Source organism: Aotus nancymaae, unplaced genomic scaffold (assembly GCF_030222135.1).
Source record: "Aotus nancymaae isolate 86718 unplaced genomic scaffold, 86718_ANA_hifiasm-v0.15.2.pri h1tg000049l, whole genome shotgun sequence".
Taxonomy (NCBI): Eukaryota; Metazoa; Chordata; class Mammalia; order Primates; family Aotidae; genus Aotus; species Aotus nancymaae.
This window is the reverse complement of record NW_026988463.1, coordinates 21416849-21440459: the sequence shown is the minus strand read 5'-3', so window position 1 is coordinate 21440459 and position 23611 is coordinate 21416849. Positions and strand designations below refer to the sequence as shown.

The window sequence follows — 23611 nt, the reverse complement described above, 5'->3', positions numbered from 1 at the left end:
AAGAACTCGCACCAGTTTGCACCCTGACCACTGGCTTAGGCAATTCACTCCCTGAGCTCCCTCATCTGAGGCTGGGCCCTGGTGTGAGTTAGTCCAAGAGCGTGCACCAATTTGCACTCTCACCAGCAGAATTTGAGAGTCCTGGTTTTCCTGCACCTTCATCAACACTGAGTGTTACTCGACAACCCGGCAGGTGGAAAACAATCACTGTGGGGTTCTTTTTTTGGAGTGCAGTCGAGAATCTTTTCATCTGTGTGAATCCATATATACATCTTCTCCTGTGAGCAACCAAATTATAGCCTTTACTTTTCAACCTTTTGGATGGGGTATTTAGTCTTTGAATTGGAAGAACACATTTCTTTTTCTCATGAGACAGGGTCTCACTCTGTTGCCCAAGTTGGAGTGCAGTGGTGCAATCACAACTTGCTGCAGCCTCCAATTCCTGGGTTCAAGCCTCTTCCTGCCTCAGCCTCCCCAGTAGCTGGGACTACAGGCATGTGCCATTATGCCCGGCTAATCATTCTTTTTTATAGAGATGGGGGGCTCACTATGCTGCCCAGGCTGGTCTCAAGCTTCTGGCCTCAAGCAGTCCCCAGGCCTCCGCCTCCCTGAGTGCTGGGATTACAGGTGTGAGCCACTGCACCTTGTTCTTCTGACTCTTAATCAGTGCTTCAAGGAGGGTGTGTGGAGGGGCCTGCTTCTTGATTTGAGTTCATCTGCAGGATACCACTGTCCCAGCCTGAGCTTGACCTGGGGACTCCTTAATAGTCCTCTTATAGGCCAGGCACAGTGGCTCACACCTGTAATCCCAGCACTTTGGGAGGCCGAGGCAGGTGGATCACGAGGCCAAGGGATTGAGACCATCCTGGCCAACATGGCGAAACCCTGTCTCTACTAAAAATACAAAAATTAGCCGAGTGTGGTGGCACACACTTGTAGTCTCAGCTACTTGGAGGCTGAGGGAGGAGAATCGCTTGAACCTGGGAGGCGGAGGTTGTAGTGAGCCGAGATCGTGCCACTGCACTCCAGCCTGGCAAGAGCGAGACTCCATCTCACAAAAAAAAAAAAAAAAAAAAAAAAAGTCCTCTTGTAGAGTTGAGGTCATTCCCACTGCCTAGGGCTTGTTCCTGGACACATGTTCTCATGGGGGCCAAGAGAGAAGGTCCATAGGCACGAAGGAGCCTCTAAGAACAGGCTCTTTATAAGGTGGTAGTAATGGTTAATACTGAGCGTCAACCTGATTGGATTGAAGGATGCAAAGTATTGACCCTGGGTGTGTCTGTGAGCGTGTTGCTGAAGGAGATTAACATTTGAGCCAGTGGGCTGGGAAAGGCAGGCTCACTCTCAATCTGAATGTTGCACCATCTAGTCAGCTGCCAGCGCAGCTAGAATATAAAGCAGGTAGAAAAAAAAATATGAAAAGGCTAGACTGGCCTAGCCTCCAGCCTACATCTCTCTCCCATGCTGGACCCTTCCTGCCCTCAAACATTGGACTCCAGATTCTTCTGTTTTGGGACTCGGACTGGCTTCCTTGCTCCTCAGCTTACAGACAGCCTATTGTGGGACCTTGTGATCATGTGAGTTAATACATAATAAACTCCCATATATATGTGAGTTCTGTCCCTCTAAGAACCCTAGCTAACACAGTTGTAGTCGTATGGGGGCAGGTCTTCAGCTGTCAGGGGCAGTCTTCACTAGGAAGCAGCTCCTCTAAAAGTCAAATTTGCCCCAGGACCTCAAGGGGGGCAGACTGGAAGCTGTAAGTCTAGGACGGTGAGCAAATTTGGAAGAATAATAGTTCTAGGAACACCACCAGCTTCCTTAGCAACTTTCCTATCTATAAAGAAATGGTTTCTTCCAAGTTCCAGGGCTGAGAGGGACACGCTTTTATCTTAGGATATGCCCTCCGGATTATGTCTTTGCTGAGGACGGAATTCCCACCATCCACCCTCCCTTCCAGTGTGCGTCAGACACAGGTGACTGGAGGAGGTCTCATTTGAAGTTTTATGCTAGGCCAGTGGCTCTCAAACTTGAATGTCTGTCAGAATCACTGAGAGAGCTTATTAAAAAACAGATTGTGGCCAGGTGTGGTAGCTCACGCCTGTAATCCCAGCGCTTTCGGGGACTGAGGCAGGTGGATCACTTAAGGTCAGGAGTTTGAGGCCAGCCTGGCCAACATGGTGAAACCTCATTTCTACAAAAAATACAAGAATTAGCTGGGTGTGTGGCGGGAGCCTGTAATCTCAGCTACTCGGGAGGCTGAGGCAGGAGAATTGCTTGAACCTGGGAGGTGGAGGTTGCAGTGAGCCAAGATCGTGCCACTGCACTCTAGCCTGGGTGACAGAGCCAGACTTTGTCTCAAAAAAAAAGAAAAAAGAAAAAGAAAAAGAAAAAAAAGAGCACAGGCTTTATTCCAGTCAAAATAACAGCAGCAGTTGCTGTGTGCTAGGTTCTATGCTACGAAGTGTGAATTCATTCTGTCACCAAACCCTCCCAATACACCCATGCAGTGGGTTTTATTAGTACTAGTTCCACTTTACAATGAGAAAACCAAGGCTCAGAGAGGGCTCACAGGCTTTGAATCAGACAGATGTGCTGTCCAACTCCAGCTCTACCACTGACCCACTGCAAGATTTTGGGCAAGTGGTTTGCTCTTCTTGAGCCTCAGTCTAACTCGTCTGCAGAATGCAGGTCACAAAATATGATTCCCAGGGCATTATAAGGAGTACAGGGGTGATGATTACAAGAGCACCAGCACAAGATAGTTACTCAAGAAATGCTCATCCCTATTCCTGCCTCATGCCCCATCACGGCCTCAAGTTCCTTTTCTCACTCCCAAGATACATCTTCCTGTCTTTCCTCCTACTCACCCTACTACAAAGTGACTAGACACTACATCACTTCCTGAACATACTTCCTTTGGCCATGCCTTTAGGCTTTTGTAAAGGCTGTTTCCTCTGCGTGGAATACTTTTCTCACTCCACTGCTCCAGAAGAACTCCTATTCATCCTTTAAAACCCACCTTAAAAAGCCTTTCTCTTTGAAACTTTCCTTGAAATGTTCCCTTCCGGTCCTTGGCCAGAAAAGGTATGGCAGCATCTTATTTGAAGAAGGAGTTCAAAGTGTTACTTTCCTTCCTCCCTACCTCACCTACCACATTTTATAAAGAGTATAACTGAAGTATAAATGCACTGCTGCAGGGACCAGGCAGGCAGGTAACACCACGACTATCAGCATCAGCCTCAGCAATGCTTAGACAGTGTTTACTTGAGTCAGGCACTGTGCTGAGGGATTCATGTGTGTTGACTCATTTAATGTCCAAAATAACCCTTTGAGGCAAGTGCTATTTATTATGCCTGTTTTACGCGTAAGGAAATGGAGTCACAAAAAATGCTAAACAATTTGCCTGAAACTAGTGGTTTTTTTTTTTTTGAGACAGAGTTTTGTTCTTGTGGCCCAGGCTGGAGTACAATGGTACAATCTCAGCTCATTGCAACCTCTACCTACTGGGTTCAAGCTATTCTCCTGCCTCACCTTCCCAAAGTGCTGAGATTACAGGCGTGAGCCACCATGCCTGGCCTGAAACTATTATAATTAATCCACTGCATCGCTGGGAGATTGAGACTGGCTGTGGAGTCTGTGGTGTTACCTTTTATATTAGCTGCTCTTTATGAATGAGGGGAGGGCCAGGTAGGGACTGTCATGCACTGCAGGGTGCCTACTCCATGTAAGGGGGCAGCTAAATGTCTGGCCTGGCATTGCCAGCTTTTCTTTTCTTTCTTTTTCTTTTTTGAGAGAGGGTCTCACTCTGTTGCCCAAGCTGGAGTGCAGTTGTGTGATCATAGCTTGCTGCAGTCTCAACCTCCTGGACTCAGGGGAGCCTCTCACCTCAGCCTCCCCTGTAGCTGGGACTGTAGGCACATGCCACCACACCTAGCAAATATATATCTTATTTACATATACATATGTAAATAATATACACATACATATGTATATGCTCTTTGTATATGTATGTGTATATCTATTATATACATATACAAAAGCCCTTCTTTTTGAACTCTAGCTAACACAGTGGTAGTGGGGGGGGGCATGTGCATACGTGGATCTGTATGTGAGCAGTGGAACTAGGAAGTGGTGAAGCTGGGATTATAATGTAGTGTCTCTGATTCTAGTTTTTCATCCACCCGGATCGTGGGTTCCACCAAACTCTTAAGTGTCCCATCATGCAGTCTAGAGCAGACACCCTCTCTTAATGCCACAGTCTGGACCTACAAAATTTGTGGTTCACAAATGGGACCCTGGACAGTCCAATCTGCCGGTCTGTGGTCCTCAGCTCCTTCTGTCTGCTATTGGAGGGTGAGTTTGGCTTTCGGGGGCATCTAGAGAGAACCCCTAGAGGTGGCCCCTGATGGAACCTCTGCCCACTGGGGCATAGCCAGGTAGAGCTAGTGGTCTGGCTGAGTCCCAGCCTTTGGGACCAGCAGAGACTGCAGCTATACAGAGTGTGGTGTTTGTCCTTGGCCATAGACAGAATAGAGGTGTATGCGCACACCTGTGCATGTGTACGCACGCATGTGCACATGCTTGTGTGCTTCATGTATGTGCACAATGTGTGCTTGTGTGTGAACATGCATATGTACACATATATGTGCGTGTGTGTGTGTATGCATGGGTCTGTATGTGAGCAGTAGAAAAGAGAGGACCTCATCCCCTAAATTCAGATCTGTAAAGTTAGTTTAGGATAAAGAACAGGAAATTGAACTTAACCCCGAGATAACAATTTATAGAAGACACTGATACAAAAACCAGCCTGAAAATTTTTGCCACCTAAATTCCCATCAGCAGGCATATCCATGGTGGGAATTCATGCAGCAATTTAAATAAATAAGCTGGATTTATATGCAGCAGCATGGTTAAAGAGATGAGAGGGGCCAAGTTGCAGAATGACATAGGTGGGTTGTACCATTTCTACTTCTATTGCTATTTTTTTTCCTTTGGGATGGAGTTTCACTCTTGTTGTCCAGGCTGGAGTGCAGTGGTGCCATCTTGGCTCACTGCAACCTCCGCCTCCCAGGTTCAAGAGATTCTCTTGCCTCAGCCTCCCGAGTAGCTGCGATTACGGGTATCCACCACAACACCCTGCTAATTTTGTGGGTTTTTTTTTTAAAAGTAGCGATGGGGTTTCTCCATGTTGGTCAGGCTGGTCTTGAACTCCCAACCTCAGGTGATCCACGTGCCTCGGCCTCCCAAAGTGCTGAGATTACAGGCATGAGACATTGTGCCCAGCTTCTGTTCTTTAATTTGTTATTTTTTTGAAACAAAATCTTGTTCTGTCACCCAGGCTGGAATGCACTGGTGCGATCTCAGCTCACTGCAACCTCCACCTCCTGGGTTCAAGCGATTTTCCTGCCTCAGCCACCATGCCTGGCTAATTTTTGTAATTTTTTTTTTTTTTTTTTTTTTTTGGTAGAAATGGGGTTTCAGCATATAGGCCAGGCTGGTTTCAGACTCCTGACATCAAGTGATTCGCCTGCCTCAGCCTCTCAAGGGTTGAACCATTTCTATTAAATATCCGCCTACAACATTAATAAGTATTTTACATATTTTTCTATGGCTATGTATATATGACTGTGTGGGTGGAAGAAAATGTCTAGAAGGAAACACCCCAAATTATGAGGTGATTACCTTTGGGGAGCTGGGAGGGCAGTGGCGGAAGATTACCAGAAAGAAGAATGGATCCCTGTGTTCCGCATGGAATTACACAGTTCAGTGGTCAGGCAGGTTGGGTCACTCGTGGTTGCTTGGATCTGAGACGGGGATGCTCAGGTCTCTGGGAGCTTTCGGGCCCATCCTCCGTGGGCTTTGTGAGAGCTGGGCTGCCAGGGACCAAAGCCAGTCTTGGTCGTTCCGCCCCCGCTCTCTGGTGGAGGTGAATGGGAAGATGTGCCTTTTGTGGACTGGAGCTCTTTGCCGCTTCCTCCCTAAACTCTGTGCCTCAGTTTCCCCCTCCACGCTAGAGGGAGAATGTCCCTGTCTTATATCCCAGACCCTCTCCCTCCACCGCACACCTAAGCCACATGACATTCTCCAGACATCAACTTAGCGCTGCACAGTCCTCAGCGCGGACAACCGCAGAGCCTTCGGATGTGGCCTCCTCCCCAGCACCACCCCAAATGGGACACTTAGAGAAGAAACGCAGGTTCCCCGGACGCGACTGACAGCCCACGAGGTAGGCTCCAGGGTCGGACTGCCTGGGTTCAAATCTGAGCTCAGCAACTTGTTCCTGGGACCTAGGAAAGCTTCCCCACCCTCTGGCCCTCAGTTTGCACCTCTGCAAAATGGGGACAGCAAGAGAACCAGAACCACCCCACAGGGATGGCCTGTGAGCGAAGTTAGGTCTTTTGAGCAAGGCGCTCTGCTGCGCGGTGCCCAGCACGTAGAAAGCGATCTCGAGTTTCATTGTTGTCACCTCCTGAACAACCTCTCGCCCCGCCCCCTCCCCATGCCAGGATTTTGCAGCAGTCTCTGAGGTCCCAGACACGCCGGGGACCCTCTCCCTGTCCCGCCGTCCGCATCCTGGGTTTTTTTCCCAGCCTCCAGTTCTCCCCTCTGCTCCCAACCGCTTCAGTCCCCAGGCCGGGTCCCGGGCGCCGCAGATAGGCGCCCAAGCGCCCTCCCGTGGGAAACTGAGGCGGGGACAGGAGTGCGCGGGCCGGGGTTGGGCAGGAGGCGCGGCGCGCAGGTTCTCAGGGCAGCGCGCGGGAGCCTGGGTGCGAGTCGGGGGTCGCGGTCGTACCTGCTCGAGCGGTGGAGCGGGGACACGGAGGATGCTCGCTGTCGGCGGTGGCGGAGGCGGCGGTGCGCGCTGGGCAGGCGGCGGCGGCGGCCAAGTGGTGGTGACACTGGGACACCGGGCGAGCGCAGCGAGACCGAAGGGGAGGGAGCAGGCACAGGGGCGGGGAAGCCCCGGGAGCGCCCGCGGGCGGAGCTTACCGGGCGCCACCGGCCCCGCCACCCGCACGGTCCCGGCTCCTCTGGCCACTTCCCTCGGCTGCCAATAGCTCCAGCCGCCACACGCCACGTGCAGGGACACCGGACGCCTCCCGCATGCACACGCTCCACGCTCCGCATTCTTTCTCCGCTTTTCCGGACACCAGCGATACTCGCATGCGCCACGAATATGTCCAAAGACCCCTCATCCGAGTGTCCCCCACGTCCCCTCAGTACATATCACATGCCACATATATGAACACTCCGTCCCATCCCACGCGCATACCTGTCCCGCTTACCTCGGCGAAGCATCGCGCTCACCTATACAGTCGCGCCCCCATCACGTCCACACCCTGGCAGGCACAGCGTCCTCTGTGCCAGTTGGTTATTTTAGGGGCACCTGTGCAGCCCCTTTTTCCAGGAAAGTTCTTCCCGCTGCCTCTTCCACCTCCTCCAAGGTCAATCTCAGACCTCAATCATCCCTGATAGGTCCGATCTTTGCATTAGAAATTCAAACAGTCCACCCGGAGTTTGGGACCTCTGGCTCCCTCTGGAGTGCCCGCTATACCTGAGCTCCAGCGTCAGGGCACTGGCGGGCCTTGCGATGTCCTCAAATGTTCCCTCCTTCTTTCTTCTCAATTCAAGGTTCCAGGACTATCATTTCAGCCACTTTCTAACCAATATCCTTAACACTTCATTTCCTGTATATTTCGCCACAGATTGTCCTAATGTAGCCATTCTCAAAATGTTTGGTTTGGGGAATCTTTTGTACTTTTTTTTTGAGACAGAGTCTCACTCTGTCACCCAGGCTGGAGTGCAGTGACTAGATCTTGGCTCACTGCAACCTCCCCCTCCCAGATTCCAGCGATTCTCCCGCCTCAGCCTCCCAAGTAGCTGGGATTACAGGCACCCGACACCAAGCCCGGATAATTGTTTTTGTATTTTTTGTAGAGTTGGGATTTCTCTGTTTTGGCCAGGCTGGTCTGGATCTCCTGGGCTCAAGTGATCCACCGGCCTCAGGCTCCCAAAGTGCTGGGATTACAGGTGTGAGCCACCATGCCCAGCCAGGAATCTTTTGTGCTTTTAAAAATTATAGAATGTCCGAGACATTTTGTTTATGTGGGATATGCACATGCTCACACACACACACACACACACACACAATAAACGTGTTTTTTTGTTTGTTTTGTTTTTGAGACAGAGTCTCCCTGTCCCCATGCTGGAGTGCAGTGGCACGATCTCAGCTCACTACAACCCTCCACCTCCTGGGTTCAAGCGATTCTTCTGTCTCAGCCTCCCAAGTAGCTGAGACTACAGATGTGCACCACTATGACCAGGTAATTTTTTGTATTTTAGTACAGAAGGGGTTTCACCATGTTGGCCAGGATGGTCTCGATCTCTTGATCTCGTGATCCACTCACCTCAGCCTCCCAAAGTGCTGGGATTATAGGCGTGAGCCACTACGCCCGGCAAACATGTGTTTTTAACACAGATATGTTATTTTGTTTATATATTGATACTTTCCATGAGAAATTAAAACTGATACTTAAAAAAATTTATTAATACATTACACTATAACTAATAAACCCATTACTTGCTGACATAAATAAAAGGTTTTTTATGAATTTTTTCTTTTCTTTAGTGAAGGGAGACAGGGTCTCGATTTGTTGCCCAGGCTGGAGTGCAGTGGTGTGACTATAGCTCCCTGCAGCCTCAAACTCTTGGGCTCCAGCCATTTTCCTGACTTGGCTGGGACTACAAGGTGCATGCCACCACTTCTGGCTAATTAAAATAATTTTTTTTTTTCTAGAGACAGAGTCTTGCTGTGTTACCCAAGCTGGTCTCAAACACCTAGCCTCAAGCAATCTTCCCGCTTCAGCCTCCCAAAGTGCTGAGATAACAGGTGAGAGCCATCATGCCTGGCTGAAAAATATTTTTCAATTAAAAAAAAATCAGTGGGAGGAAGGGCACCATTTAGCATTTTTGCAGCTGTCTTTCATGTTTGGCTTAATAAGAGATAGCTGGATTCTCATATTCAGTCTTCTGTAATCTGTTGTTTTAGTTGAAGTAAATGAATTAAATTCAGCTTCATATAATTTGACCCACCATTGCTTTTGCACTGTCAGGGAAAATGGCCACATGTGAAAAAGGCAAATAAGATCTTAGAATTATTATGAAAGTGATTTTGACCTTACAGTTCCTCCTGAAGGATCTCTGGGACCTCCCAGGGGTCTGTGGACCTCACTTTGAAAACGAGTGCTTCCCTGATATATTTGGTTGTGACAATATAAAATTGTCGATATTTGACTATTATTGACCTACAAAAATAGCAATTTTGGCCGGGCAGGGGGGCTAATGCCTATAATCCTAGTACTTTGGGAAGCTGAGGTGCGTGGATTGCCTGAGCTCAGGAGTTCGAGATCAGCCTGGGCAACAAGGTGAAACCCCATCTCTACTAAAATGCAAAAATTTAGCCAGGCATGGCAGTGGGCACCTATAGTCTCAGCTACTCGGGAGGCCGAGGTGAGAGAATCACTTGAACCCAAGAGGTGGAGGTTGCAGTGAGCCAAGATTGTGCCATAGCACTCCAGCCTGGGCAACAGAGAGACTCCATCTCAAAAAAAAAAAAAATAGTAATTTCATATGGTTTAATCCAATGCATTGTTTTTGAAGGCTTTCCTTTTGGGCCCTGTTGGACATTTTCAGAATGAGTCCTCTGTGAAACTGTGCTGTTGTGACCAGCTTTATACAACTGCCATCTTCATTTTGCATCATGATTTCCATTGTCGGGGAGGTGGAGTTTTGGGATGTCTAGGAACTCCAGACTGGTTGATGTTAGTCTGGCAAGTTTTAAGGCATGAATGTTTAAATAATTATGAACAAAGAGTGTTGTGTTTTATAGTTAACTTGGCCTCCTGAGGAGAAAACCAACTTCTTTTCCCTTTTTGTTAGGGTCTGTAGTCTGACAGCATCAGAGAGCGTCCACATGGACTTTAGCCAGCTGTTTAGAACTGTGGATCATTTTGAGGTAGGAAGTAGGCAAAACTTGATTCTGGACCAGATTGAAGACTGGCCAAACACAGAAGACGCACCAATAGCACCTCTTTATAAAACATAGCCACCAGTGCGATGAAAGTTTACCATTGTCATGGCAACACGCAAAAGTTACCGCCCACTTTCTGGCTATTTCTGAATAACCTGCCCCCTTAATTAGCATGTCATTAAAAGTGGGTATAAATATGACTGCTAGGCTGCTCTGGCCATCATGGGGTAGCCTTGCTCTGCAGGAGCAGGGACAGAGCCCTAACACTGCTGCTGCCTCAATAAGGCTGTTTGCTTCCACCAACAGCTAGCTGGCTCTTAAATTCCTTCCTGAGTGAAGCCAAGAACCTGCCCTGCATTAATTTGATCAAATTTAAAAACAAAAACCTCTTTTGATGGATGAAGATTCATGGATTAAATTATGGCAGAGTCAGATAAATTCACGTCTGAATGGATTTATGACTGGTTTCGGAGGTCTCTTAGGGCCAAAAAATGTTCTATTGAATACTTTTGTCGTATTGTGGAAAGACAGTCCTCTTGCTTTCTTTGGGTTAGTGCAATTCTAGGAGATGAGGTCTGAGAGGGGGATCCAAGATCAGTCAAGTTGGCCCTAGAGATCAGTGGGGTGTTAGATGTTAAAGCCACATTACCCTTTATAACCACCATCTAAATAATACTTTGATAGAAGACAAGGTGAATATTCTTTTTGGAGGTGTGGGAGAGCTGGGGACACCAAACACCCATTCATTCTATTTCAGGTAACTGCACTTGGTTTAGCTCTGGGGTCACCACTCCTTTCTCACTCCTAGTCCGTATTTTGATCTTAGGGGCATTGACTTCATTCATTACCACCTCATTCAGGGCGGATATGGCCCAGGCATATTAATTAGCATTTTGCATTCCTCTTGGGATAGTGATTTGGTTGTATGTGGGACATGATCCAAGTCAGATTAACCATGGTTGGTGAAACTCTGTACAAGGACTCTTTCATTGAGCTCTCAGGGAGTTTCGCTGGCTTGGGAGTTGTTCAGATAGGGAGCTATATTTTGGAAGAAGCTAGATAATAATGGATTCCACCCAGAAAGATGACAAAGAGAAACTAGGTTCCAATATCATCGTTTGACCCAATTAAAAACACACCAGAAGTTAGCCCTACTCCCTGGACATTTCAGGTGCATGAGACTACACATTTCCTTTTTGCTAAGCCATCTTGGGATGTCTGTTGCTAGCAACCAAAAGACTCCTGGCCAATTCTGGTGAAAATTGTATCCAAACTGCAAAAGAAGGAAGTGAGGAGGAAGAGCTAATACATCTATTTGCAGAATCTTGACAGACTGGAATGTCTGGCTCTCAACTGAGAATGTAAACAACAACAAGCACAAATGGTAAGTCCAACAGTGAGTGAAGCTCAGACAGACAACTGCCTGCCTAAGTCCAGACAGGGAAGCCATGGCTTGAGGCACGTGCAGGCCCCCTGAGAAAGAGAGTTAGGGAGACTGTCAGAGATACAGTGCCACCTACAGGTCTGGAGGCCCAGGCACTGGGTCTCTGGCTTGGTTGGTGGACTCCTTATCTCATTCTATTTATCAAAGGCAGATCCCTGATCTTCAATCTCATTGCCCAAGGTCACAGCAGGCTCCAGGTGCTTCCCTGCCTGTGACCACAACACACCAGCTGACGCGATCCAAATCCTTTTTGTTGTCCCCTCTTTCTGTCTCCAACATTCCCCACCCCTTTAAATTTTTGTTCCCATTTCACAGACCCAGAGGTGTGAAGGAACTTGCCCAAACAGTCACAAAACCCAAAGAACAAGACCAAAGTCCACGTTCTGAAATGTTTTGCTAAACTGCAGAGTTGTAAACGGACAGTCCTCGTCTGGGGTGGGTGGTGGATGGGAGAGATCCAGCTTCTGTCAGACCACCTGGTGCTTTTTAGATTTTCAAATCAATGTTTAAAAATCAGAAAATAGGCCAGGCACGGTGGCTCAAACCTGTAATCCCAGCACTTGGGAGGCTGAGGTGGGTGGATCACGAGGTCAGGAGTTCAAGACCAGCCTGGCCAACCTAGTGAAACCCTGGCTCTACTAAAAATACAAAAATTAGCCAGGCATGGTGGTGGGTGCCTGTAGTCCCAGCTTCTTGGGAGGCTGAGGCAGGAGAATGGCTTGAACCTGGGAGGTAGAGGTTGCAGTGAGCCGAGATAGAGCCACTACACTTCAGCCTGGTGACACAGTGAGACTCTGTCTCAAAAAAAAAAATCAGAAAATATTATACAAAGGTCAATTTCCTGATTTTCTGGAAAATAAGCAGTCAGGAGACTTGGTGAGACAAGAGGGCCCTATTCCTGCTTGGCTTGGATGGCCTTAGTTCTCTGGATCCCCATGATGCCCCCTCTCTCTGTGTGCCATAGCCAGCCTCGGCCTCTTGTTTCTGCCCCAAGGGGAACTGAGTGTGTGGCCTCTACTCCTGGTACATCTGGGTCGCCTCAACCTGACTTTTCCCTCAGCCCGGCCAGTTGGCCACAAAAGCCTCTAGCCACTACCAAGCCTGGCAGTTTTTTCACATTGTTCCCAGAAATCCAACCACAGAGCCCCAGATGGCACAGGATGCAGCCAGCCTGGCACTCAGGACTCGCCTGGACTCTCAGAGCACGTAGCTTTCCATTTTTCTCTTCCCGCTCACTCAGACTAAAAATTTAATCAGCTCCTAGGGCCTTGACCTGCGGAAGAGGAGGATCTGGGAACCGACTGTGATTTTGCCTCAGAGGTTTTCAGTTGCATCCGGAAACCCTGAGAAAATTCAGGTCGAGGCTTGGAGACTTTAAAAGGTTCTAACACTGTACTACGCCAAGAACTTCCTAAACGTCCAGGGGTGAAATGAATGATAATATATGTTCTGTCATTTTCAAACTGCTGAATTCCCTGAGGTAATAAAAATGAATAAAGTAAGGCCAGGGCTGGGTGCAGTGGCTTATGTCTGTAATCTCAGCACTTTAGGAGGCTGGGGTGGGAGGACTGCTTGAAGCCAGGAGCTCGAGACCAGCCTGGGAAACAAAGTGAGACCCACCCCCTCATCTCTACAAAAAATAAAAAATTTAGCCAGGGATTATGGTGGCATGTGCCTGTAGTCCCAGCTACTTGGGAGGCTGACATGAGAGGATTGCTTGAACCCGGCAGTTTCAGACCAGCCTGGGAAACACAGCAAGATCCCACCTCTACAAAAAATAAATTCGCTGGGCATGGTGGCACGCTCCTACAGTCCAGGCTACTCAGGAGGTTGAGGTGGGAGGATTGCTTGAGCCCAGGAGTTGGAGGATGCAGTGAGTTATGATCACACCACTGCATTCTAGCTTGGGTAATAGAGTGAGACCCGGTCTCAAAAAAAAAAAAAAAGAAAAAACAAAAAAAGATGTAAGGCCAAATATTAATGATCATTGATTATGTATTCTGAGCACTAGAGATACACTGGTTAGCAAGACAAAAGCTCCTACCCTCGTGGAGCTTGCATTCTAGTGAGGGAAGACAGATAAAACATTAGCAAGATAAAGAACATTTAGATGGTAATAATGGTCATGCAGGAAAACAAATGTAGGCCAGAGGAGATGAGTGGAGGTTGAGGTTTGTTTGTTTGTTTGTTTTGAGACAGTCTTGCTCTGTTGCCCAGGCTGGAGTGCAGCAGTGTGATGTCGGCTCACTGCAACCTCTGCCTCCCGAGTTCAAGCGATTCTCCTGCCTCAGCCTCCTGAGTAGCTGGGATTACAGGCGCGTGCCACCATACTTGGGTAATTTTGGCATTTTTAGTAGAGCTGAGGTTTCACCATGTTGGTCAGGCTGGTCTTGAACTCCTGACCTCAAGTGATCCACCCTCGTTGGCCTCCCAAAGTGATGGGATTACACGCATGAACCACTGTGCCTGGCTGAGGTTGAGCTTTGAATGGGATGATCAGAGAAGGGTACCCACAAACAAGGAACTAAAGATGGTGTGGAAGTTGACTCTGCAGATATCTGGGAGAAGAATGTACCAGGCAGAGGGAATAGCAAGGGCAAAGGCCCTGGGGTGAGGAGTGTGCTGGGTGCGTTTGAGGAGTAGCAGGGAGAGCAGTGTGTCCAGAGAGGAAGTGAACACAGAGAAGAAACTAAGAGAGGGCTTCAGAGAGGTAATGGGGGGATGGGAACAAAGCTTGAGGAAGAGTCTTGTAGGCCAGTGTAGGGACTTCAGTCTCTTTTTTTGTTTGTTTTTGAGACAGGGTCTCGCTCTGTTGCCCAGGCTGGAGGGCAGTGATACAATCTCAGCTCATGCAACCTTCACCTTCCTGGTTCAAATGATTCCCGTGCCTCAGCCTCCCGAGTAGCTGGGACCACAGGTGCACACCACCTCTTCTGGCTTAGTTTTGTATATTTGGTCTCTACTAAAAATTTTTGTAAGTTTTATATTTTTAGTAGAGACTAAAAATGGAAAAATATCCTACTTTTAGTAGAGATGGGGTTTTGTTATATTGGCCAGCCTGGTCTTGAACTCCTGGCCTCAAATGACCTACCAGCCTTGGCCTCCCAAAGTACTGGGATTACAGGCGTGAGCCACTGCACCTGACCGGAGACCTTGGTCCTGAATCAGAGTGAGATGGGATCCTTGAGAAGGTTTGGGGTGATGTAATCTGACTGGAAATTTTTTATTTTTATTTTTTTTATTGTGGCAAAAAATACATATATACATAACATAAAATTTACCATTCAACCATTTTTCATTTTTTAAGACAGGGCTTCACTCTGCTGGCCAGGCTAGAGTACAGTGGCAAGATCACGGCTCACTGCAGCCTCCACCTCCTGGGCTCAAGCGATCCTCCCTCCTCAGCCTCCTGAGTAGTTGGGGACTACAGGTGCATGCCACCATGCCAGGCTAATTTTTTTTTTTTTTTTTTGTAGAGAAGGGGGTCTCTCTATGTTGCCCAGACTGATTTCAAACTCCTGCACTCAAGTGATCCTCTTGTCTCAGCCTCCCAAAGTACTGGGATTACAGGCATGAGCCACCATGCCCACCCATTTAACCATTTCTAAGTGTACAGCTTAGTGGCATTACATACATTTACACTGTTGTGTAACCATCACCACCATTCACCTCCAGAACTTTTTCCTCTTTCCAAATGGAAACTTTATACCCGGGCCAGGCGCGGTGGCTCATGCCTGTAATCCCAGCACTTTGGGAGACTGAGGGGGCAGATCACGAGGTCAGGAGTTCAAGACCAGCTTGGCCAACATGGTGAAACCCGTCTCTACTAAAAATACAAAAAAAATTAGCTGGGCGTGGTGGTGCATGCCTATAATCCCAGTTACTCCGGATGTTGAGGCAGGGGAATTTCTTGAACCGGGAACCGGGAGGTGGAGGTTGCAGTGAGCTGAGATCTTACCACTGTACTCCAGTCTGGGCTACAGAGCAAGACTCCATCTCAAAAAAAAAAAAAAAAAAAACTTTATATCCATTTAACAATAACTCTCCAACCCCTTGGCAGCCATTCTACTTCCTGTCTCTGTAATTTTGACTACCCTAGGGACCTCATATAAGTGGAATCAAACTTGTTTTTGTTATTTTGCGTATGGCTAATTTCACTTTACATCATTTCTTCAGGGTCCATCATGTTGTAGCATGTGTCAGAATTTTCTTCTTTTTAAGAGACTAAATAATATTCCGTTGTGTGTAGAGACCACACATTTTGTCTGTCCATTCATCTGTTGATGGACATATGGGTTGTTTCCACTTTCTGGTGATTGTGAATAATGCTGCGATGAGTTTGGGTGTTTACTGTTTGAGTCGCTGCTTTTGATTCTTTTGGGTAGATCTGACTGAAAGATTATAAGTCTCACTCTTTTTTTTTTTTTTTTTTTTTTTTTTTTGACATCCTCCCTTTATCTCGAAGGATGGAATGCAGTGGCACAATCTTCAGAATCTTGGCTCACTGCAACCTCCACCTCCCAGATTCAAGCGATTTTCATGCCTCAGCCTCCGGAGTAGCTGGGATTACAGGCACCCACCACTATGCCTCACTAATTTTTGTATTTTTAGTAGAGATCAGTTTCAGCATGTTAGCCGGGCTGGTCTCGAACTCCTGACCTTAAGTGATTCTGCCTTGGGTTCCCAAAGTGTTAGGATTACAGGGGTGAGCCGCCATGCCAGGAGATTATAAGTTTTGCTCTATTAGAATTGCTGGCTGGGTCAGTGGCTCACAGCCATAATCCTAGCACTTTGGGAGGCAGAGGGGGGCGGATCACTTAAGCTCAGGAGTTTGAGACTAGCCTGGGCGACATGGCAAAAACATATCTCTACAAAAAATTTAAAAATTAGCCAGGCATGGTAGAATGCCCCTGTCATCCCAGCTACTCGGGAGGCTGAGAGATGGAAGGATTGCTTGAGCCAGGGAGGTTCACTGCAGTGAACTATGATCATACCACTGCACTCCAGCCTGGGCAACAGAGTGAGACCCCGTCTCAAAGAAATAAAAAATAGAAGGAATTGCTGAGAATGAACTAAGGGTGCCAAGGGTAGAGCAGGGAGCAGGGTAAAAACCGTGGAGGTGCCCAGATTCTGGATATAGTGCTCAGGAAGAGCTGACATAATTTGCTGAGGGATGTGGGGTGTGAGAGAAAAAAATAAGTTGCAGAACAACGCCTGCAATATAACATTACCGTATTTACACAAAACCTTTTGAAACGATAGGATACATCTAAATAGGTGTATGTATTTATTTATATAAATGCAGAAACACAGGTTGGGCTTGGTAGCTCACACCTGTAAACCCAGCACTTTGGGAAACCGAGGTGGGAGGATGACTTGAGCCCAGGAGTTCGAGACCAGCCTGGGCAATACAGTGAAACCTTGTCTCTACTAAAAAAAAAAAAAAAAAAAAAAAATTAGTGCGTGCCTGTAGTCTCAGCTACTTGCGAGGATCGCCTGAACCCCGGAGCCTGTGGGTGCAATGAGCTGTGATGTTACCACTACACTTCAGCCTGGGCAGCAGAACGAGACCCTGCCTCAAAAAATATAATAAAAAATAAGTAAAATAAATGCAGAGACAATGTTTTAGAAAGATACAAACCAAATATTTAATGGGTATATATACATACACACACAGACATACACACACACACACACACACACACACACGGACATATATGAAAATGCAGAGACCAAATTGTAGTAGGATACATATCAAATTGTAAACAGTGGTTATCTCTGGAAAGAAAGGGAAGGAACAGGGATAAATATGTGTAAGGCTGGGTGTGGTGGTTCACGCCTATAATCTCAACACTTTGGGAGGTTGAGGCAGGTGGATCACTTGAGGTTAGGAGTTTGAGATCAGCCTGGCCAACATGGTGAAACTCCATCTCTACTAAAAATACAAGAAATTAGCTGGGCATGGTGGTGGCAACTATACTCCCAGCTGCTTGGGATGCTGAGGCAGGAGAATCACTTGAACCCGGGAGGTGGAGGTTGCAGTGAGGCCGAGATTGCACCATTGTAGTCCAGCTTGGGCGACACAGCAAGACTGTGCCTCAAAAAAAAAAAAAAAAAAAAAGAAAGAAAAAAAGAAAAAAAAAGGCGTGATCAAAAAGAATTTGATCCTTAAATGTATGGCTTCTTTTTTTTAAAGGGGTATGTTCAGATATCATTTATGTAATTAAAAAAATTAAAAACTCTAATAAACAGTGCTTATGTCTTTAAAAAAATAGGAGGGGCTTGCTTTGATTTATGACCAAGTCTTTCAGACAACTGTCTGTATGCTTAATGAGTCAGATTCACTTTTGAAACTATTTAATTGCTACTTAAGTGGCCTGAAATCACTGGCTCATGCTGGGAAGGAACATAAGAGAATTTCACTTGATTTGGTCTACTAAAAGAGAAAACCCTTCCAGCTAGTGTGGGTTTACAGCTGGAAATGAGCCAGGCAGTCTTATTTTTTTTTTAATTAAAATTAAATTTTTATTTTTTACACGTAGGGGATTAGAAATAAACAGTCTTTAAAATGTGGGCAATTATGAGGCCTTAAAAGCTAGAGTTTAGGGTGGGCAAAATGGCTCATGCCTGTAATCCCAGCACTTGAAAGGCTGAGGCAAGAGGATTACTTGAGTCCAGGAGTTTGAGAACAGCCTGGGCAACATAGCAAGACCCAGTCTCTGCAACAAACAAAAAAAGTAGCTAGGCATGGTGGTGCACACTTGTAGTCCCAGCTACTCAGGAGGCTGAGTTGGGAGAATCACTTGAGCCCAGAAGTTCGAGGCTGCAGTGAGCCATGATCAGCACCACTGCACTCCAGCCTGGTCAGAGCAAAACTCCGTCTCAAAAAAAAAAAGAAAAGAAAAAGAAAGAAAAGAAAAGGAGGCAGGGTGCGGTGGCTCATGCCTATAATCCCAGCACTTTGGGAGGCTGAGGCAGGTGGATCATGAGGTCAGGAGTTCAAGACCAGCCTGGCCGAGATGGTGAAACCCCGTCTCTACTAAAAATACAAAGATTAGCCGGGTGTGGTGGCAGGCACCTGTAATCCCAGCTGCTCGGGAGGCGGAGGCAGAGAATTGCTTGAACCCTGGAGGTGGAAGTTGCAGTGAGTCAAGATCACGCTATCACACTCCAGCCTGGGTGACAGTGAGACTGTCTCAAAAAAATAAAAGAAAAGAAAAACCCAGAGTTTGATCACAGAAATGTTGCTAATAATAATTTCAACAACTATAATAATAGCAGCAGCAAATGCTTACACTTAGATAGCACTTACTGTGCCAGTCATCGTCTTAAACATTTTTTATCTACGAACTCTCTTAATCCTCATAATAGCCCAATGAGACAGAGACTATCAACCTCATTTTATAGGGGAAAAAACAGAAACATGCAGATTTCTACTGGGTGCATGTTCTAAAGGTCAAATCCATTGTCTATTGTTTTCTTTCAGCCTTTTTATTTCATTTGTGAGGTTTTGATCATATTGAAATATTAAATATTGGGCCGGGCATGATGGCTCACACCTGTAATCCCAGCACTTTGGGAGGCTGAGGCAGCTGGATCATTTGAGGTCAGGAGTTAGAGATCAGCTTGGCCAACATGGTGAAACTCCGTCTCTACTAAAAATACAAAATTAATTAACCAGGGGTGGTGGCGCATGCCTGTAATCCCAGCTACTTGGGAGGCTGAGGCAGGAGAATTGCTTGAACCTGGGAGGCAGAGGTTGCAGTGAGCCAAGATCGTGCCACTTTACTCCAGCCTACGAGACAGAGTGAGACCCGTCTCAAAAAAAAAGAGTTAAATATTCGAGTAGCAAACAAAACCGTGGGGATGCTGACAGCAGATCCATTTGATTCCATCCTTTCTCCTCTGGCTCTGTCTTTGCGGTTGGAGAGGAATTTCTTTTTTTTTTCTTTGTGACAGGGTCTCAAGCTGTCACTAAGGCTGGAGTGCGGTGGTGTCATCATAGCTCAATGCAGCCTCAAACTCGTGGGCTCAATCAATCCTCTGGCCTCAGCCTCCTGAGTAGCTAGGACTACACGCCACCATGCCCAGCTAATTTTAAAAAATATTTTGTAGAGATGAGATCTTGCTCTGCTGCCTGGGCTGGTCTCAAGCTCCTGACCTCATGCAGTCCTCCTGTCTTGGCCTCCCAAAGCACTAGGATTACAGGCGTGAGCTACCACACATGCAGCCTCTGCTGGTTTAGAGTCTCCACACACAGCCAGAATAATCCTTCTATGACTCAAGCCATATTAAAGAACAGAGCGACACTCCATAATCATCTTTGAAGGATGCTAGGTTTGGCCGGCAGGCTCTAAGATGCCTCCAGTGATTCTGCCTGCTGGTGCCAACACCCCTGTGCAGTCCTCTCCGCTTGGGGTAGGCTGATCTGGTGGTTTGCTTCTAATCTTCAAAGACAGCAAGGGTGACGGGATGTCATTTCTGCGATTAGGCTATGTAAGTTGCTCCCTGCTGTCCCCCTAGCACCCTCCCTTGCTGACTTTGCTGAAGCAAGTTACCATGCTGGGAGGGTCACATGGCCAGGAACTGAGAGTGGCTTCCAGGCAAAAACCAGACAGGAAGTGAGGCCCCCAGTCCAACAACTCTTGAGGAACTGAATCCTGCTAACAACCAGCTTTCCCTAGTCGAGCCTTGAAATGAGACCCAAGTCCTGGCAGACATTCACATTATTGTCACCCAGGCTAGAGTGCAGTGGTGTGATCAGAGCTCACTGGAGCCTTGACCTCCTTATCTCAAGCAATCCTCCTACCTCAGCCTCCTGAGTAGCTGGGACCACACGCCATCATGCCCAACCAATTTTAAAAAATGTTTTGTAGAGATGGGACCTTTCTGTGTTGCCTGGGCTGGTCTCAAGTTCCTGGCCTCATGCAATCCTCCTGTCTTGGCCTCACAGGTGGCCACCATCACAGCTGGCTAATTTTTTAAACTTATTTTTTGTAGAGGCAGGGTTTTGCCACTTGGTCTTGAACTCCCGGGCTCAATTGATCCTCCCACCTTGGCCTCCCAAAGTGCTGGGATTTACAGGTGTGAGCCACCATGCCCAGCCCCTGACAGACACCTTAATCACAGCCGCATGACACCATGAGCTCACAGCTAAGCCTTGCTGAGGTTCCCAACTGTCAGAAACTGTCATGTAATAAATGAGTAATGTTTTAAGTCACTAAGTGTGGTAATTTGTTATGTGGCAATAGTCAGCTAATACACTAGGGAACTGACTTATTATTTTGAAAATCTGTAGGTAAAAGGAGAGAGTCAAGCATGTATTCTGCCTGTCTTACACAAATGGAATCTGAGGGTAGTCATATAACTGATATGGGGACAGTTTTCTTTTATAGATATATCCTAGCTAATAAAAGAAAAAATATATCAATGCTTTGCAACTTTTTTGTTTTTTTGAGACAGGGTCTCGACAGGGTCTCACTTGGTCACACAGGCTGGAGTGCAGTGGTGCAACCTCAGCTCACTGCAGCCTCGACCAGGGCTTAAGCGATGCTCCCACATCAGCCCAGCAAGCAACTGGAACTACAAGTGCACACCACCATGCCCAGCTAATTTTTTTTTTTTTTTTTTGTAGAAATAGGGTTTCTCCATGTTGCCCAAGATAGTCCTGAATTCCTGGGCTCAAGCAATCAGTCTGCCTCGGCCTCCCAAAGTGCTGGGATTATAGGTGTGAGTCATTGCTTCAGGCCAGGAGTTTGGACAACAGCTTGGGCAGCATAGTGAGACCCCATCTCTTAGAAAAAAAAAGAAAAAGAGAGACGCTACTTAGTCACAATACCATCATGACACAAAACAAAATAAGCCCCAGATCTTTTATATTTTTAGACTGACTCTCACTCTGTCATCCAGATAGGAGTGCAGTGGCATAATCACAGCTCACTGCAGTCTCAACCTCCTTGGGCTCAGGTGATCTTCCCTCCTCATCCTCCAGGAGGTGGACCTGTAGGGCACCCCTGGGACTACAGATATATGCCCTCACGACTGGCTAATTTTTGATTTATTATTTTTTATTTTTTGTAGTGACAGGGTTTTGCTGTATTGCCCAGGCTGGTCTTGAACTCCTAGGCTCAAATGATCCGATCCCCTACCTCAGCCTTCCAAAGTGCTGAGATTATAGGATCTTTATTAACATAAAATTTCCTATATTTGCATATGTAATTCCCCATATTTTGAGGCCAGTCGCCCTCAAAATGTCTTTCACTATCGGTTCAAACCAGGACCCAGTCAATGTTCACAAATTGGGTTTTATCATCTCTCTCTGTCTTTTTTAAAATTTATTTTTGGCCAGGCACGGTGGCTCACACCTGTAATCCCAGCACTTTGGGAGGCTGAGGCAGATGGATTACCTGAGGTCAGGAGTTCCAGACCAGCCTGGTTAACATGGCGAAACCCCATCTCTACTAAAAATACAAAAAGTAGCCAGGTGTGGTGGCAGGCACCTGTGATCCCAGCTACTTGGGAGGCTGAGGCAGGAGAACCACTCAAACCCAGGAGGTAGAAGTTGCAGTGAGCAGAATTGCACCATTGCACTCTAGCCTGGGTGACAAGAGCGAAACTCCATCTCAAAAAAATAAAAAAATCCTAAATAAAATTTACTTTTAATGGAGACGAGCTGTGTTGTCAGAGTTGGTCTTGAACTCAGGCTCAAGCAATCAGCCTCCCAAAGTGCTGGGATTACAGGTGTGAACCACCATCACTGGCCTGATTCTATCTCTTAAGTCTTTTTAAGTCTTTTAAAATCTAGACTAGCCTCCCCTCCCGTTCTCCTTCTGTTTCTTCCAGGTCATTGGCTTGCTGAAGCAACTAGGACCATTGTCTTGCTGATAGAATGGTCTACCTTCCAGACTTTCACTGATTTCTTGTGGTGTATTTCACTTGTCCTTCTATCTCCTGCATTTCCTATAAACTAGAAACTAAACCTATGGTTTGACCGGATTTTGGCTACACATTATTGGCAAGAATTCTTCCTGGGTGGGGTAATAAATATGTTCTTGCATCACACCAGAAAACTCAGAATGCAAAGCTGTCTCATTAGTGAAGCTAAGATTGATCCATGGGGTTAGGTGGTGACAACCTGATCATTCCATTGTGAAGTCATTTCTTCTCTTAGAACCAGTAAGTTCTCTATGGCCTGATGACGTGGCCGCTTGTGAATCGCATGAACCCAGGAGGTGGAGGTGAATATCCAGCCTCCCTTGAACCTTTCACCTTGCAACTTCAGCATCCATTGATGATCGTTGTCTGAGTCAATTATTTTGTTTGGGGTTGCAAAGTTCTAAGGCTCTCATTCCTTTGGCATTTGTGAGCTGGTGTTCTTCCTTAAAGAAGAGCTTCTTTCTCTCATTGACCAGGGCAGAATAAATTCTTTCCTTGTTATCCCTACTATTTTTAGAGTAAGGACTTGATGCAACAGCTGCCTCTGATGGTGACAAATAGTTCTTTCTTGTTTTCTCTTTCTCTTTTTAAAATATCATTATGAATTCATTGATCTTTAAAAATAGACTTAAGGTGTTTCATTCAATGGTATTTACTATTATTATTATTATTTTGAGACAGTGTCTTGCTGTGCTGCCCAGGCTGGATTGCAGTGGCTCGATCTCCGCTCACTGCTACTCTCATGCCTCACCCTCCTAAGTAGCTGGGATTACAGGCATGTGTCACCATGCCCGCTAATTTGTGTGTTTTTAGTAGAGACGGGGTTTCACCATGTTGTCCAGCCTGGTCTGAAACTCCTGATCTCAAGTGATCCACCTGCCTTGGCCTCCCAAAGTGTTGGGATTACAGGCGTGAGCCACCATGCCCAATTTTTTTTTTTTTAATTTTTGCTAATTGAAAATTTTCTGTAGAGATAGAGTCTGGCTATGTTGGCCAGGCGGTTCTCCAACTCCTAGGCTCAAGTGATTCTCCTACTTCAGGCTGCCCAAGTGCTAGGATTACACATATAAGCCACCATGCCTGGATCATTTATTATTTTTGTTAAATATTTTTTTTTTTAGGCTGGGTGCACTGGTTCATGCCTGTAATCTCAGCGCTTTGGGAGCCTGATGCAGGAGGATCAGTTGAGGCCATGAGTT

The 23611-nt window shown here is 46.7% G+C and overlaps 1 protein-coding gene across 1 annotated transcript in view; it reads right to left on the bottom strand.

Moving 5' to 3' along the window:
* Window positions 1-7335, bottom strand: part of SCNN1B (sodium channel epithelial 1 subunit beta) — a 79827-nt gene extending 72492 nt beyond the window's left edge. Inside the window, exon 1 of the mRNA XM_064362880.1 lies at window positions 7290-7335. Coding sequence (XP_064218950.1) covers window positions 7290-7302 — 13 coding nt within the window. The 5' untranslated portion in view covers window positions 7303-7335. The remainder of the gene's footprint in view (window positions 1-7289) is intronic.
* Window positions 7336-23611: the final 16276 nt, after the last annotated feature.